The sequence below is a fragment of the Cebus imitator genome, unplaced genomic scaffold, assembly GCF_001604975.1.
Source record: "Cebus imitator isolate Cc_AM_T3 unplaced genomic scaffold, Cebus_imitator-1.0 Scaffold71, whole genome shotgun sequence".
NCBI lineage: Eukaryota > Metazoa > Chordata > Mammalia > Primates > Cebidae > Cebus > Cebus imitator.
Genome location: NW_016107386.1, coordinates 1 through 15,099, shown reverse-complemented (window position 1 = coordinate 15,099; position 15,099 = coordinate 1). Strand labels below are relative to the sequence as shown.

Here is a 15,099-nt window from a genome sequence, read left to right as displayed (position 1 = left end):
AGACGGGGTTTCACCATGTTGACCAGGATGGTCTCGATCTCTTGACCTCGTGATCCACCCGCCTCGGCCTCCCAAAGTGCTGGGATTACAGGCTTGAGCCACCGCGCCCGGCCCGTCTTTTATTTGTTAATCAAAGTGATTAAGTTCATCTGTTATTTTTTAAGGTGAATGTAGTTTGTGTAATCTTTTTGAAATGTGAGCGCTCTTTTTGTATCTGAAAGTAATTTCTAATTATAAATTCCATTGTGAATGTTAACTGTGTTTGGCTTTTGAAGTTAGGAAATTTAGTGAATGTGTAATAACAACATTTTGTTTGGAGGTAATGAAATACATTGATTTAGTGTGTAAGGGACCTTTTCAGATAATTTTTAGCTTTAATATAAAAAATCCTTTAAATAGTATCTGACTACATAGTCATCTAGATTCTGTTTAATTATTCATATCCATAGCTCTGTAAGGCAGCTGGGGTTTTTCGCTAACTCTAATTGTTAGGGCTTGTATACGTTGGACTTATATCTGCCTATCTTGACTTTTACCTGTTGATCCCTATCTTATCATCTGGAGCCACACAGTGCTAGTACTGCCTAATTCAGTATATAGAACAGTCATAGCGCTTCTTTACCTCTTATGAGTTAGCTGCTTTAAGGAACACTTCTCTAGTTCTGTCAGCCAGTCTTTGTGAGGCACGGTTTCTGGTTTCTGAACCCTTTATTCCCAGCTTTGAGTTTTCTGTGGTTTACTTTTGAACTTTTAAAAATGTGATACTAAGGGAAGGTATCCACTACTCTTTATGTGGTCTGAGACTGAGGCTGTTGATACTTGGGACCAATTGACTGAAGCTCCTTGAAGGCAGAACTATCTTTCATTAATTTTAGTAACCTTCTAAGTAGTATAGTGCTCAGGATTTACTAAGTGCTTAATAAAGGTTTTCTTTGAATTGAACTCATTTAATTTAGACATAAGTACAGTAATATGAACAAAAATTGCATAGATGAGAAATTACATTTACTGTTTTAGTGGCACTGGCTTATATTTACCTTTTTCATTTTCCCATATTTATTCACCCTATCCTTCACTTTTGCATTTTTTACTTTTTTGTGCCTTAAATGTAAGATTTATATTTATGCTAGTTAATTTAGACCCATTGTTTCTGTCTACACAGATTTTTTTTTAAATCCTGTATGTAAACCAATGATAAAAATGTTGAACAAAAGAAAACCCTTTGAAATTTTTGCAGGTTACATTGTTTATTGAACAAGTTTGTATATAGAAATTTTACAATTGAAATTAGAGAAACTTTAATTTTTATTGCAAATAGTTGGTAGGAAAAAGAAAAGGTTGAGCAACTTTCTGTAACTACTTAAAAGATAGGCTTGAAGATTTCCCATCTCTTTAAGTAAAATTCAAAAGTCCTTATTCTAGATAGTGGAATTTAAATATTCATTGAAAATTTTTTCAATGATACTGCTTTAATGATAAAATTTTACAGGTGACTATAGCCAAGTTGGTAATTGTATTTTATAGAGGCATTCATTAGTCTTTTCTTTCTGCTACTATATATATATTTATGCTAAAATGCAAATGATGATGCAGATGAGACAGCAACATTTATGACACCAAATTAGTTCACTGTCAGGCACAAACTGTATCACCTCCAGAGATTCAGGATGGTAGCAAGGCAGCCATCCTGAGGAGCAGAGTGAGACTCTGTGCATTGAAGAGCTGCCTGGCAGTGATCTAGACCTCGTCAGACTATAAGGACTCTAGAGTAGTTCCAAATGCATCTTAGGTTTTGATCTTCTCAAGGATGTGCAAGAGAGGGGATTACAAATGAAGTTCTGCTTCAATTCTAAATTCTAAATCCACACAAAAATTGATTGAATAGTCCTTGAGCTAATCGCCACCTGCCATAACCGCCAAGAGAGGGATGGAGAGATCCAACTTTACGTTTCTTCAATTTGGATATTATTCCTTTTCTTCTGTAAATGTATAATTCTAGCAAAAAGACTATAAGTCACTTTAACATTTCCTTTTTTTTTTTTTTAAACAATAATTGAAGGATGTTTTTCTAAAGTAGAAATTTGGTATTTGGGCAGATAGTATGTACTCAATAAATGTTTGTTGAATGAATTAGTGAATCCCAAACATGTTTGTAGAATTCTGTGATTACACAAATTTTCTTGATAGATTTGTAGTATGTAACTCAATTTCCTATCCCCAGTTTACATTTCTCTAGCAATGTATTATTTCTCATTAAGTCCTCACACTATTATTCTTTTTAGGCACGTACTGTAGATACATAAACTATCTTCTGTTAAGATAGCCATGGTATTTCTTCCTAAAATTTATCTCCTAAAATTCTTCCTCTTTAGTTCCCCACACTCTGGTATCTGTTTTACCTATTAGCTCTTAATTACCTTTCTTCCTACAGGGCATTTCTTTTTTCTTTCTTTTTTTATTTTATTTATTTTTTTTGAGACAGAGTTTCACTCTTGTTACGCAGGCTGGAGTGCAATGGCACGATCTCGGCTCACCGCAACCTCCACCTCCTGGGTTCAGGCAATTCTCCTGCCTCAGCCTCCTGAGTAGCTGGGATTACAGGCACGCGCCACCATGCCCAGCTAATTTTTTGTATTTTTAGTAGAGACGGGGTTTCACCGTGTTGACCAGGATGGTCTCAATCTCTTGACCTCGTGATCCACCCGCCTCGGCCTCCCAAAGTGCTGGGATTACAGGCATGAGCCACCGCACCCGGCCTATTTTATTTTTTTAATTTTTTTTTTGAGACAGAGCCTGGCTCTGTCACCCAGGTTGGAGTGCAGTGGCATGATCTTGGCTCACTGCAACCTCTGCCTTCTGGGTTCAAGCAGTTCTTCTGCCTTAGCTTCCCGAGTAGCTGGGATTACAGGCATGCGCTACCATGCCTGGCTAATTTTGTATTTTTAGTAGAGACAGGGTTTTGCCATGTTGGTCAGGCTGGTCTTGAACTCCTGACCTAAAGAGAACCCTCCTCCTCCCCCCATGCCCCCCCCACTGTGTTGGTCTCCCAAAGTGCTGGGATTACAGGCATAAGCCACGTTGCCCAGCAAGTAAAGGGCATTTCTTATTTATCCTTGTTTTAGTCACACCGTAGTGGAGTGAGTAATCAGTTTTAGAAGCTGCAGATGTATTGTTTTCTCAAAGATGCTATTGTATAGGGCACTTTAATTATGAGTGGACTATATGCTTATTCTGTATGTATTATTCTTAGTAGTGAGTTCAGAATATTATGTATTCTAATGGTTTTTTTCTTGGGCTGAATTGAGTGACTAATATAATTACGTTTGTGCTATATAATTTTGGTGATTTCAAAATTCAGCTAACTTTGCAAACATGGTTTGGAAATCTTATTAACCACTAATATATACAGTCATGTAGATAAATGGATGTTTAGTTCATTAGATACTTATTAACTGATGATTAACTGTGTCTAACAGGAACAAGAGTTTGTTCAGAAACAACAGCAAGAATTAGATGGCGCTCTGAAAAAGATCATCCAGCAGCAGAAGGCAGAGTTAGCTAACATTGAGAGAGAGTGCCTGAATAACAAGCAACAGCTCATGAGAGGTAACTTTTTTAAAAATAAATACTGCAAATGTAGAATTCCTTTATGACAGTAGAAGTGAACATAAACATATAACTCTTAAAATTTCGTCTTGCCCAAATGATGCTGGAAATATATCTGAAGAATTTTGTGTACTCATTGTGCCATATAGGTGTTAGTATACCTAATGGCTGCATGTTGGAATGGCATTTAAAGTACTTATTTCCCCTAACAAATTAGATTAGTTTTTTTTTTTTTTTTAATTAAGAAAGCTTATATAGAATTTTGGTGCTCATGGTAGGACATTCTCTGTTTATACGACATTGGAACAGAATGAAAAGAGGTAATAGATAATGTCTTGCATTGGTTAAAATTTCACTTACTGCTCAGAATGTCAGTAAGTTAGTGTATTTAGAATACTTTTATGTAAATATTAAAATGAATAGCAAAGTACATTAGTAAAAAAGAGGAAAGTGACATTTTGAAAACTGCTGTCTTCTAGCTCGAGAAGCTGCAATTTGGGAGCTTGAAGAACGACACTTACAAGAAAAACACCAGCTGCTTAAACAGCAACTTAAGGATCAATATTTCATGCAAAGACATCAGCTGCTTAAGCGCCATGAGAAGGTTAATGAAAGGAAAATTTCTTCATTTTTTTGTTTGTTTTAAAGTTTGCAAACCTATTTAGTTTTGAAGCTTTCATTTCTTAGATAATGAATTTTAGATTTCCTTTCTGCCTTTTATCCTACAATTTCTTGGATGAAGTTTGGAGTAATTGTATTTTGATCATGACTGCAAACTTCTTTTCTACAAATTATGAGGAAATAACTAATTTCAATGCATAAAAACATTTTACACATTGTTATCTTCATCTTGGCTCTCAAAGGTAGCTATTTTGGCTCCATTTGTGGTTCAGATGTCTTAAAGTATGGACTCCTTGTACTTATCAAAAGAGTTCAATATAAGACTCTTCACTAATAACTTTCTTCTCCCTTTATTCTTTTGAGGCAGAGTCCTGCTCTGTCACCTGGGCTGGACTGCAGTGGCACTCAATCAGCACTCACTTAACCTCAAACTCCTGGGTTCAAGGGATCTCCTACCTCAGCCTCCCAAGTACATTCATGTACCACTATGCCCTGCTAATTAAAAAAAATTTTTTTTGTAGAGACAGGGTCTAACTATGTTGCACAGGCTGGTCTCAAACTTCTAGGCTAAAGTGATCCTCCTGTGTCAGCCTCCCAAAGTGCCGGAATTACAGGTGTGAGCCACCAGACCTGACCTAACTTCTTATAAGTTATTTTTTGCCTAGTATTTTGCTGGTCACTGCAACAAGGGAGGGAGTAATTATAGGAAACAACAACAAAATGACATATTTGAATATGCATATGGGTACTGACTACTTTTTCTGTATCACTGGATTCTATGTAAAACTCTGTTAGGAAACGGAGCAAATGCAGCGTTACAATCAACGACTTATTGAAGAATTGAAAAACAGACAGACTCAGGAAAGAGCAAGACTGCCCAAGATTCAGCGCAGTGAAGCCAAGACTCGAATGGCCATGTTTAAGAAAAGTTTGAGAATTAACTCAACAGCCACACCGGATCAGGACCGTGATAAAATTAAACAGGTAAATATGCAAATTATCCTCTACTCTTTTAGATTTTTAAGTTTTGAATGACCTTTAGAAGTGCCACTGATTCCTTTCTTTCTAAACATTTAGAGCCACCTTAGGCTTGTTGATATTCACTTTAACTCTGCAGGCTGGGGCTAGATATACGGCACATACCAATTAGTCTTCCCCTAGATGGTGGTCAACTCCTGGGCTAGACTGATCCTAAGACCAGCCCTGGGAATGACATGACTTGGGCAACTTTTCAAGTCAAGACATATGACCTCACCATGACACTTCTGCAGTCACGGTCACACACACAAATTAACTCAGATCACTAAGCAGATAGGAGGATCAAGGTTTTAATCAGGAGTTCCCACTCCCCCTGAAGCTGTGATGTGGACTCCAGGTTTGAGTCACAGCATATTATTACTTGTAGCTTCAGTTTACTGTGCTTGTTTTGTTAAGTTCCTTCATATCTTCAGAATATATAGAAATCACATGCTTCTTAACTATAATTTATCTTTTTTTCTTATTTATAGTTTGCTGCACAAGAAGAAAAGAGGCAGAAAAATGAGAGAATGGCTCAGCATCAAAAACATGAGAATCAAATGCGGGATCTTCAGTTGCAGTGTGAAGCCAACGTCCGCGAACTGCATCAGCTGCAGGTGAGATACAGAAGCCCCACAGCAAAGCTCCTAGGATTTGGCAGCACGCGTGGCTGGTTTTGAGAGAACAGTAGCTACCCAAAGTCAACGGCACCTTACTTACGAGCATGCTGGGGTTGAAAGATTCTGTTTTTTGTATAGATCCAAATGAAGATCAGTTTAGTGTCATAGGCACTTGTGTAGATTATATATAACCATGATTAATGTAAACATGAAGTTAAATTGTAACCTAAGAAATTGAGTCTTTCAAAAACAGTATTATGGTTTTTAGTATATTTTACAAGAAGATATGGAGAGTTTCAAAATGATGTAGACAGTTTTGTTATATTCTGACTTTCTTTTTCAGATTCTGAATTTAAAGTTTCTTTTCCATTTAGAGGAAAATAATTTATTTTCTTCTAGATTTTTGAAATAAATGATAAGTTTATGAGAATTTTTTTCCTAAGAAATTTAAAAGTTACTTGACGGCTGATTTAGGACCTTACATAGAGTGTACAGCCCATCTAAAATGTTTACGATTTCAGAGTATTGTATAAATGTGGGCGTCTATACATTTGCTTAATTTACTAGAGTAGAACAGATCCTAATAGATTGGCAAATAGGCCAATAGATCTATTAGAACAGTAGATCTGTTAGGCCCGTCCTTTAGTACCGGATCCCACATTCTGTACTCGTGGGTAAAATGTATGCAGGCTGCCTTCTGTATTGTCACTTTTATGAGCAAATCATCCCAGAAAGGAAAAACAAAAGTTCAAACTTGTTCTTTTTAAGTTCTTTTTGTATGGTATGTAATAGATCTAGCTTCTAAACTTGTAAAAATGAAGCTGTGATTCATTTCCTTAGTGGCCCTTGATTTTTATAGAGGAAAACTTGAATCTCAGTAATAGCATGATATTTGATGAGTAATTTATTATTTTGGAAGGTAATTATATTTGTGAAAAATTGCTTAGTTGATCTGAATTTTTTTTTAATCCCAACTTTATTTTCAGAATGAAAAATGCCACTTGTTGGTTGAGCATGAGACTCAGAAACTGAAGGAGTTAGATGAGGAACATAGCCAAGAATTAAAGGAGTGGAGAGAGAAATTGAGACCTAGGAAAAAGGTAATTTTAAAAGCTTTAAAATGGTATATGTGTACTCATCCATCTACCCATCCATTGGCTCCTTACCTGCTATGTGTCAGGTACAGTGACAGGGGCAGGAAACAGAGAGATGAAAAGACAAAAGCTTTAGAATCTAGTGACAAGCAGTTATGAATTGGTAGTGTCATTGCTCTGAAGTATAAGATACAGAGGAAAGGAACAGAATGTATAAGCAGAGGAGGAGGAGGAGGAGAGCTTCAATCTGCCTGGGTGATTACGTCAGAAAAGGTCTTCCAAGAGGAGATGCCTTGCAAACCAAGTGAGTCTTGAAGGAGGAGTAAGAGCTTACTGGGAGGATGGGCTGATTGGAGTGGAATGGAACAATTTGAGTAGAGAGAAGAGAATGAGTGAAAAAGAATCATACAGAGAATTGCAGATCATTCTCTGTCACTGGAGTATAAGGCGGGGTGTGCCGGTGTGTAGGCATTAGGGAGGAAGAAAAGGAGGGAAGGAAGCCATGACAGCTGAATCTGAACAGGCCAACTGGAGCCACATTAAAAGGCCCTGGTATTCTCTGTAAACTTGAAATCTGGTAAAATAGGGATGATATCTCCCCCGCCCCCCTTGTTTGTACTTTACTCCCTATTCACCTGGTCTTACTGGCTAACCATTTCACCTGAGTCTTTGCTGTCACTATATGGTCTCTGACCCTTTGCTACCCTTAAACTTAAACCTTTATGTTTTGGGGGGCCTACTATACATTTCTGCCATTCCTTTCTTCCATCCATCCAATCAATCAAAGAAATATATATGTAACTATGTGCCAAAGGAAGGGAAATTACTAAATGAGTTCATAGTGCGTTGGTTTTTTTTTTTTAAGACAGAGTCTCATTCTGTCGCTTCGGCTAGAGTGCAGTGGTGCAATCTCAGCTCACTGCAACCTCCGCCTCCCAGGTTCAAGTGATTCTTCTGCCCCAGCCTCCCAAGTAGCTGGGATTACAGACACCATCGCCACCACCACACCTGGCTAAGTTTTGTATTTTCAGTAGAGATGGGATTTCGCCATGTTGGCTAGGCTGGTCTTGAATGCCTAACCTTAGGTGATCCACCTGCCTCAGCCTCCCAAAGTGCTGGGATTACAGGTGTGAGCCACCATGCCCAGCTCATAGTGTGGCTTTTTAATTTAAATTTTATTTATTGTCAAATATTTTGAATAGGCAATACATTCACATAGTTTAGAATTCAAAAGGTACAAATGATAAACAGTGAAAAATCTCCTTTAACTCCTTGCAGCCTAGCATCTGCCCCAGACACCTCTGTTGAACTTGTTGACAGTGGTCACAAGTGAGTTGCTGATAATCAAATCCTATGGCCTTACCTAACTCTTCTCACTAACAGTCTTGTTTCTTAAAATTCTCTTCTCACCTGGGTTTTCTGACACATCTATCTGCTTTTTATCACCTTTTTATCTCCTGAAATGTAGACATTTCTCAGTTTTACCTTTTAATAAAGAACAGTCTTTATTTTACTTGATGATTTTATCGCTAGCCATGGCTTCAACTATTGCATATGGACAACTCCAAAACTTAAATGGTAGCAGCTATATAGAGCACGAATTGTAGAATCATACGGATGTGGGTTCAGATCTCAGCACTGACACTTACTGATTAATTTTGTCACTTCTCATTTCTAGGCCTAGTTTTCCTAATTTGTAAAATAAGAATGATACCACCTACCTAACTGGTGTTGTTCATATAGCAGTGGTCCAGTGCCTCAGCTGTAGTCATGGTTCAGTGAATGGTTGCTATTGCTATTATTGTTTCTTGTTTTTATTGTTAGTTTGAGCACTAAGCACCCATTTTCCATCTGGGTGTTCTGTTCCTACTCATTTCATCTCCGCCTGGCGGTTCTTTTTTTTGGTCACTGTATATCAGTAGCACCTATGCGCAACCCCAGACATTCTGTACCTGCTCTCCTTTCTTTGTTTTTCTTTATAACAATTCATCGCCACCAGGCACATTTGTTTATTGTCTCCTCTTGTGAGAATATAAACTCCTTAAAAGCAGCGCCGTGATTGCTTCATTTATTGACATATACCCAGCTTCTAGAACAGTTCTTGGCACATTGTACAGATGACTACATACCTGTTCGTTGTTGACTAAAGACTATAAACTCAGTGGACATAAATTCAAACTCAGCATCCTGTTCCTTCCTCTTCCTCTCACCTTTCCCCGCTCACTGCGGTCCCACTCTGTCAGATGTTCTTTTCTACGTTCCTGCTTTCTTAATTGACATCTATGCTAGGAACCAAATTATTTTTCATTTCTGTTACACCCAACATTCAGTCAGATGCCAGCTAATTTGGCCTCTTCATAACGTGTCTCCTTTCTTTCTCACTGCTATCCTGCTTGCTTACATTGTTCAGGAATGTTGTAATGCGCCTTTTAGTTTCCAGTTCCCTTTCCTTTCTTCCCACTTGCCTGCCGTCACCAGAGGATTTATCCTCAAGAACATCTCTGACACTGTCACAGTGATGTTGATAAATCTTCGTTCCATCAGAGCAAAATGTAAATGAATGCCTTAGTTTGACTGTGAAGCCTTCATAGTGCCACACCTGGTCACAGTCACCCTTTCTAGCTTCCTCTCCCGCTAGCCACTTTGTTCCCAGTCCATGTTCCAGCCTTGGGTATAATCACTACTCCTCACACCAGCTCTTTGGCTTCCTGCCTTTGTGCCATGTTTTGTCTCCGTCTGTCTGGCCTGCCTTCCCCATCCTACCTATCAAATTCTTATCTTTCCTTCAACACAAAACTCATGTTTCACCTCTTCTGAGAACCCCTCCTATATCCTTCCTTCTTTTCCTGTGCTTTGTACCTCTATAGCACCACTTATCCCTGAATCAGTTGTCCACAAAGCCATTAATACCTGTAACAAAATGCCATAAACTGAGGCTGGGGAGTCTGAGACCAGGGTGCCAACACAGGCAGGCTCTGGTAAGGGCCACCATTTGGGCTACAGACTGCCTACTTCTCACTGTGTCCTCGCCTGGCGCAAGAACTCTCTTTAGCCCCTCATGAAGGCACTAATCCCATTTGGAGGGCTCCACCCTCGTCACCTCTCAGAGGCCTCACCTTCTATCAATAGTACCCTCACATTAGGGATTAGGTTTTTATGTGGGTTTAGGGGGCACAGATATTCACATCACAACAGTGCCTCTGATATTTCTCAAGAACTTATTTTTTGCTCAGTATTATGGGGGTAAAAATGATTCTGTTTTAGATTGTACCTTTAAGTAGCTTATATTATAGTCTAGTGTGAAAGAAAAAACAGGCGCATCATGATAACAAGTCATCAGGGGTAAGTGCCATGTGGGAGAAACATAATAGTTAATAATAGGTACCATCGATTGGAGTGCATAGTATGTGTAAGTACATCATTACCACATTTAGTCTTCACATAGCAAATTGTCCCTGTTTTTACAGCAGAAGAATTAAGTGGTTCTCTAATATAGAGAAGGTAAATAGTGGACCCAAGTTGTCCATTTATATGGCCAAGCTGGACTTGCATATAGGGCTGTGGAAAGCTTATGATCTTATAATGGATGAGTAAGCATTTCTTCTTGTTACAATACACAAAGAAAGTGTTTTGGACAAGTAGTTTTATGTTGGCTGTCAGCATAAGTTCTATATGTAACACCAGCACATAACAATTTCTCTTTCCCTTTGTTTTTAAGACACTGGAAGAAGAGTTTGCCAGGAAACTACAGGAACAGGAAGTGTTCTTTAAAATGACTGGGGAGTCTGAATGCCTTAACCCATCAACACAGAGCCGGATTTCCAAATTTTATCCCATTCCTAGCTTGCATTCCACCGGATCATAACAATGGAAGCTTCTGTGCTTGGGTTTGGCTTTTTCAGTATGTTGTTCTATTCTCCTCATCTTCTGCCACAGTCTGTATCAGATAGCTCACGAAGACAATCACCTGCCTCACCTTCTAGGCGCTTTTCTTTTTTGGGTTTGTTTTTTGAAAGCAAAGATGAAGGGAAAACGAACTAAGACAGATGCTAGGCCGTGTTGCCAAAGTAGCATCTTGCAGTAATTCCCTAAAGCGACTTTGTATATTAATCTTAAAAGTTATGTTCTTGGCCGGGCGCGGCGGCTCAAGCCTGTAATCCCAGCACTTTGGGAGGCCGAGGCGGGTGGATCACGAGGTCAAGAGATCGAGACCATCCTGGTCAACATGGTGAAACCCTGTCTCTACTAAAAATACAAAAATTCAGCTGGGCATGGTGGCGTATGCCTGTAATCCCAGCTACTCAGGAGGCTGAGGCAGGAGAATTGCCTGAACCCAGAAGGCGGAGGTTGCGGTGAGCCGAGATCGCGCCACTGCACTCCAGCCTGGGTAACAAGAGCGAAACTCCGTCTCAAAAAAAAAAAAAAAAAGTTATGTTCTTTAGACTCTGCTACCTGAAAACTGTTGGAGAAATAATGTTTAAAGTTATTTAAGAAAAACTGTTACATCACTAAGTATTAATAAATTCTTTTTATCTAATCTAACTTCTCAGTGATGCCTAAATCTGTAGTTGAAGCTCTGCTGTAGGGAGTTGGGATAATTTTCTTTTGGTGGATCAGCTCTCATAAAAAAGCTATGATTTGCTCAAAATATGCTATTGACTCAGTAAATGAATATATTTTATCTTTAAATAGGATCAACCTCTTTTAAAAGAGAAACATTATTTCAGTGATTTGTCAAAATGAATTACCTCTTTAAGGCATAAGCTAATAATTGAGGGTGCTAATTTTCTTAAGATAGTGCCTAAAACACTAAATTTCAGTCAAGTCCTAAGTAGGATTTTCTTTTTGGTCACCAGGGACAAAAACATCCTTAGAATTAAACATTATTGTTTTGGAATTTTTGCTTCTCTTGCCATTTGATAGAAATTTTCATCCTAAAATACATGTACAACGTTTGGAAAGATGAAAAAAAAGAGGTAGCTTTTAGATTGCAAATTGGAAATGTAAAACTCATGAAATTTAAGGAATACAGATTTAGCTGTCTCTGTTTATTTTCTAAAATAATACCTAAGCTGGTTAAGTGATTTCTCTCCATCTTAGCAAATTGTTTAAAACTGTTACAGGCCTGCAGGCTCTGAGTTATATTTATAAATATATCTTCTGAACTTAATCTTAAAAGAGGCATTTGTTCAGAATACTTTTTTTTTTATATTTAGGCAAATGTCAGAAATTACTTTTCCTTATCTTGAAATGAGGCTACTTACATCTTGGTTTTATTTTGTTTCATGTTTAAATCATTCACTTTGATTTGAGTGGGAAAAGCCGGAAGCCTTTATCATGTGGTTGCTGATGTGTATAATTATTAATAAAATGTTCACTCCTAGTCCCTTATGAGGCTTAGAATTTCAACCACGTGTCAGGTCGGACAGTATTATAAACTGGACTTTGCTGTGTGAGACAGCACTTTTGTAAATGATGCTTGCTGCCTGCCATTTTCAACCTATTTGCTCTTAAGAGTGCTAGGTACCAAATTGTGAAAGCTTGTTTTTAGTTATATTACTTTTGAGGCTGGTGAAAAATTTAAATGTAACTTTGTGGTATCACTGATTCATATTTAGAAAATGTAATTGTCTGTAGCACTTTCTTGCAGTTAATTTGAAAACTTTGGATGCCGAACCTTATTTTGTCAGTGGTTTAGATGATTTAAAAATGCATGTGCGATTTTAATTTTGTAATTGTTTTGACAAGCATAATTGGACAGCTTTGTAGGTAGCCTTAACTTCTGGCCAAGTTAGTTTTTTACATAAATATATATACATGTATACATATTATGTATGGTTGTAAATTCATACACATCACATGAATGTGATACTGTATACAAAACTCTTAATGCTTTATTCTCAAATGCTGGGTTGAAAAATGTTTTGAAAGCCTTTTAAAATATATATCTTTATAAAGTAATATTCAGGATGATGATAAAAATTGTTTATATTGTTATGATAAAAATAACAGTATAATGTTGCCCAGTGTATTTAATGATTTATTTGAAGAGGGATTGGGGAGGAAGGTTTTCATACCACTCTCTCCTTTGAAATTTTCAGTTTATTGACTTTTAAAAAATGAATACTTCAGGCAGTAGACTTTTTTTTTCCAATATCATTTAATTGATACCCTTTGTGCTAAATAGTTTGTGGTGCCTATTAATTTGATCTGAATATTTGATTCTTTCTGTTCCTTTCAACTTGACATTCAGAGTATTGACTCAAGGAGAGAGGCTGAGAGTGGAATGGCTGATGCTGGGGTAAGGTGGTAGCAACTCTTGGATCTCCCTTAAAACTGCCTTTTGGATTCAGTGTTCGTGCTTGAGTTCGCTTTCAAATATGACCGTGTTCGTGTGGGTGCAGGAATGTACAGTGATACGTATGTAGAGGTAAAGCACTCATTTTAATACTTAAAGTTTTATAAATGCTTTCATAAAGTGTTTTGTTCTAAAATATGCTGTTTGTACTCAGACCAGCCCACCTCTTGTGAGGTCCTGTATTCAAACAGATGATAGTGATCTATCTTTCTTGCATGAAGTGTAGGTGGGGAGTGGGCGAGGGGCACAGACTTCTTTGAAATCAAGTAGTACAGTCAAATCTCCTCCTGATTTGGTTGTTTTGTTACTGTGGCAGAATATGCCATGAAACGCACCCTCATCAGTCACCTCCCCTCTTTTCCCTGAGTGTTGTGAACACACCAGACCTGCACACTTCGGCAGATCCGGCTCCTAGAGTTTGGGGCATCTGGCCACCTTTCCTTCTGTCAACAACCATAGGGTGTGAATTGTTGAATTAGCTGCTGTTCTCTGTGGAGTCACATTAAGCTTTTTCGTACCTTTGTCTGTGGGGAAGCTATAGGGTGGGTAGAGAAAAAATGTTGAGTGCTTTTACTTTGCTGAAAATATTAGAACTCTCTTGTGACAGTATACAGCAAATTGTAATTAAATATAAACCAGAACCAGAGCTACCTCTAAGTCATATTTCCTCAAGCACAAAGCTCTCAGGCATATGAGACCCACTTTAATGAAGGGTCTCTGATTTCTTGAGCATCAGCGAGCTTCAGAAGTGACTATTTTTTGTACTCTTCTAGTTTCCTTGTAACTACACACTTTTCCCATTCCACACTGTGCTTAAATGACAAAGACTCTTCTGAGAAGCCAAATTCTGTCCAAGTATTAACTAGAGATATTGTTAATTAAAGAAAATCTAGAACTGAAGTGAAAAAAGAGTGTTCCAGTTCTAATAGTCTTTTCGTGAACAATTCTTTTCTGAGAAATGATTTTTATAAGAAATGGGGTGATACTTTAAATGCTTTTCTTAAGTTGAAAGCACAACAGTTAATGGCTATACGGTTGCTGTTCTGTTGCTGACATGGTTTTGATAAAGCTTTAACATTCCTGCTACTAATCTTGGCGTAGAGTGTTTGCCAGGTTTAAATGTTGGCTGCTGCTTTTTGTGTTCCTCCTCTGGTTTGCAGTGTAATGAGTTCATAAGCTAAATTTTCAGAAATTTTGTTTGAGATTATGCCTCTTGTCTACTTGGGAGCAACATGTCTTTTCAATCATGGGATTGACACATGAAAAATAAAGTTATTTCTTAATCAATTTTGGGAAGCAGTCTTTTATTGAGAATCTTTGAAACTGGAGTGTCCTGCCCGAGAACACTTTGCAGTTGTCGGTCCTAGTTATATTGTAAAACTTGCAGTCCTCCAGGTCTTCTGCCCCTCCGGACTTAGTATCTATTCCTAGCTGTCTGTAGTCCACAGCACACACTCACAAATCTAGTTTTTAGCGGTACCTTGCTGGAAGGTGTCATTCAGCATGCAAACCCCTCCTTTGGGAGGTGCTTAAAGTATTTCTGTCAGTCTATGTTTATATGTGTATGTTTTAAATTTCTTTCCCCCCTTGGGATGGATGATTTTTCTCACTAAGTATTTCGCAAATCATATGACCTCACTTTGGCTAAAATAATCTCGTCATTATTAATGTTCATGCAAGATTCAGTAGACACTAGCCAGCATCACTTGGCACGTGTCCAGCTGGAGGGAGGCATGGAGTGTCATTTTCTAATCTGGGAGCGTTGCGAACTATTGAACTCATT

At 38.0% G+C, this 15,099-nt stretch overlaps 1 protein-coding gene across 2 annotated transcripts in view; it reads left to right on the top strand.

Annotated features, from left to right (window-relative positions):
* Window positions 1-14,603, top strand: part of SLK (STE20 like kinase) — a 58,298-nt gene extending 43,695 nt beyond the window's left edge. For both annotated transcript variants that reach the window (XM_017531120.2, XM_017531121.2), the window contains 7 exons: window positions 3,477-3,606; window positions 4,086-4,210; window positions 5,023-5,211; window positions 5,736-5,861; window positions 6,851-6,964; window positions 10,677-11,076; window positions 11,388-14,603. In XM_017531120.2, coding sequence (XP_017386609.1) covers window positions 3,477-3,606; window positions 4,086-4,210; window positions 5,023-5,211; window positions 5,736-5,861; window positions 6,851-6,964; window positions 10,677-10,823 — 831 coding nt within the window. In that variant the 3' untranslated portion in view covers window positions 10,824-11,076; window positions 11,388-14,603. The remainder of the gene's footprint in view (window positions 1-3,476; window positions 3,607-4,085; window positions 4,211-5,022; window positions 5,212-5,735; window positions 5,862-6,850; window positions 6,965-10,676; window positions 11,077-11,387) is intronic.
* The last annotated feature ends 496 nt before the right edge of the window (window positions 14,604-15,099 follow it).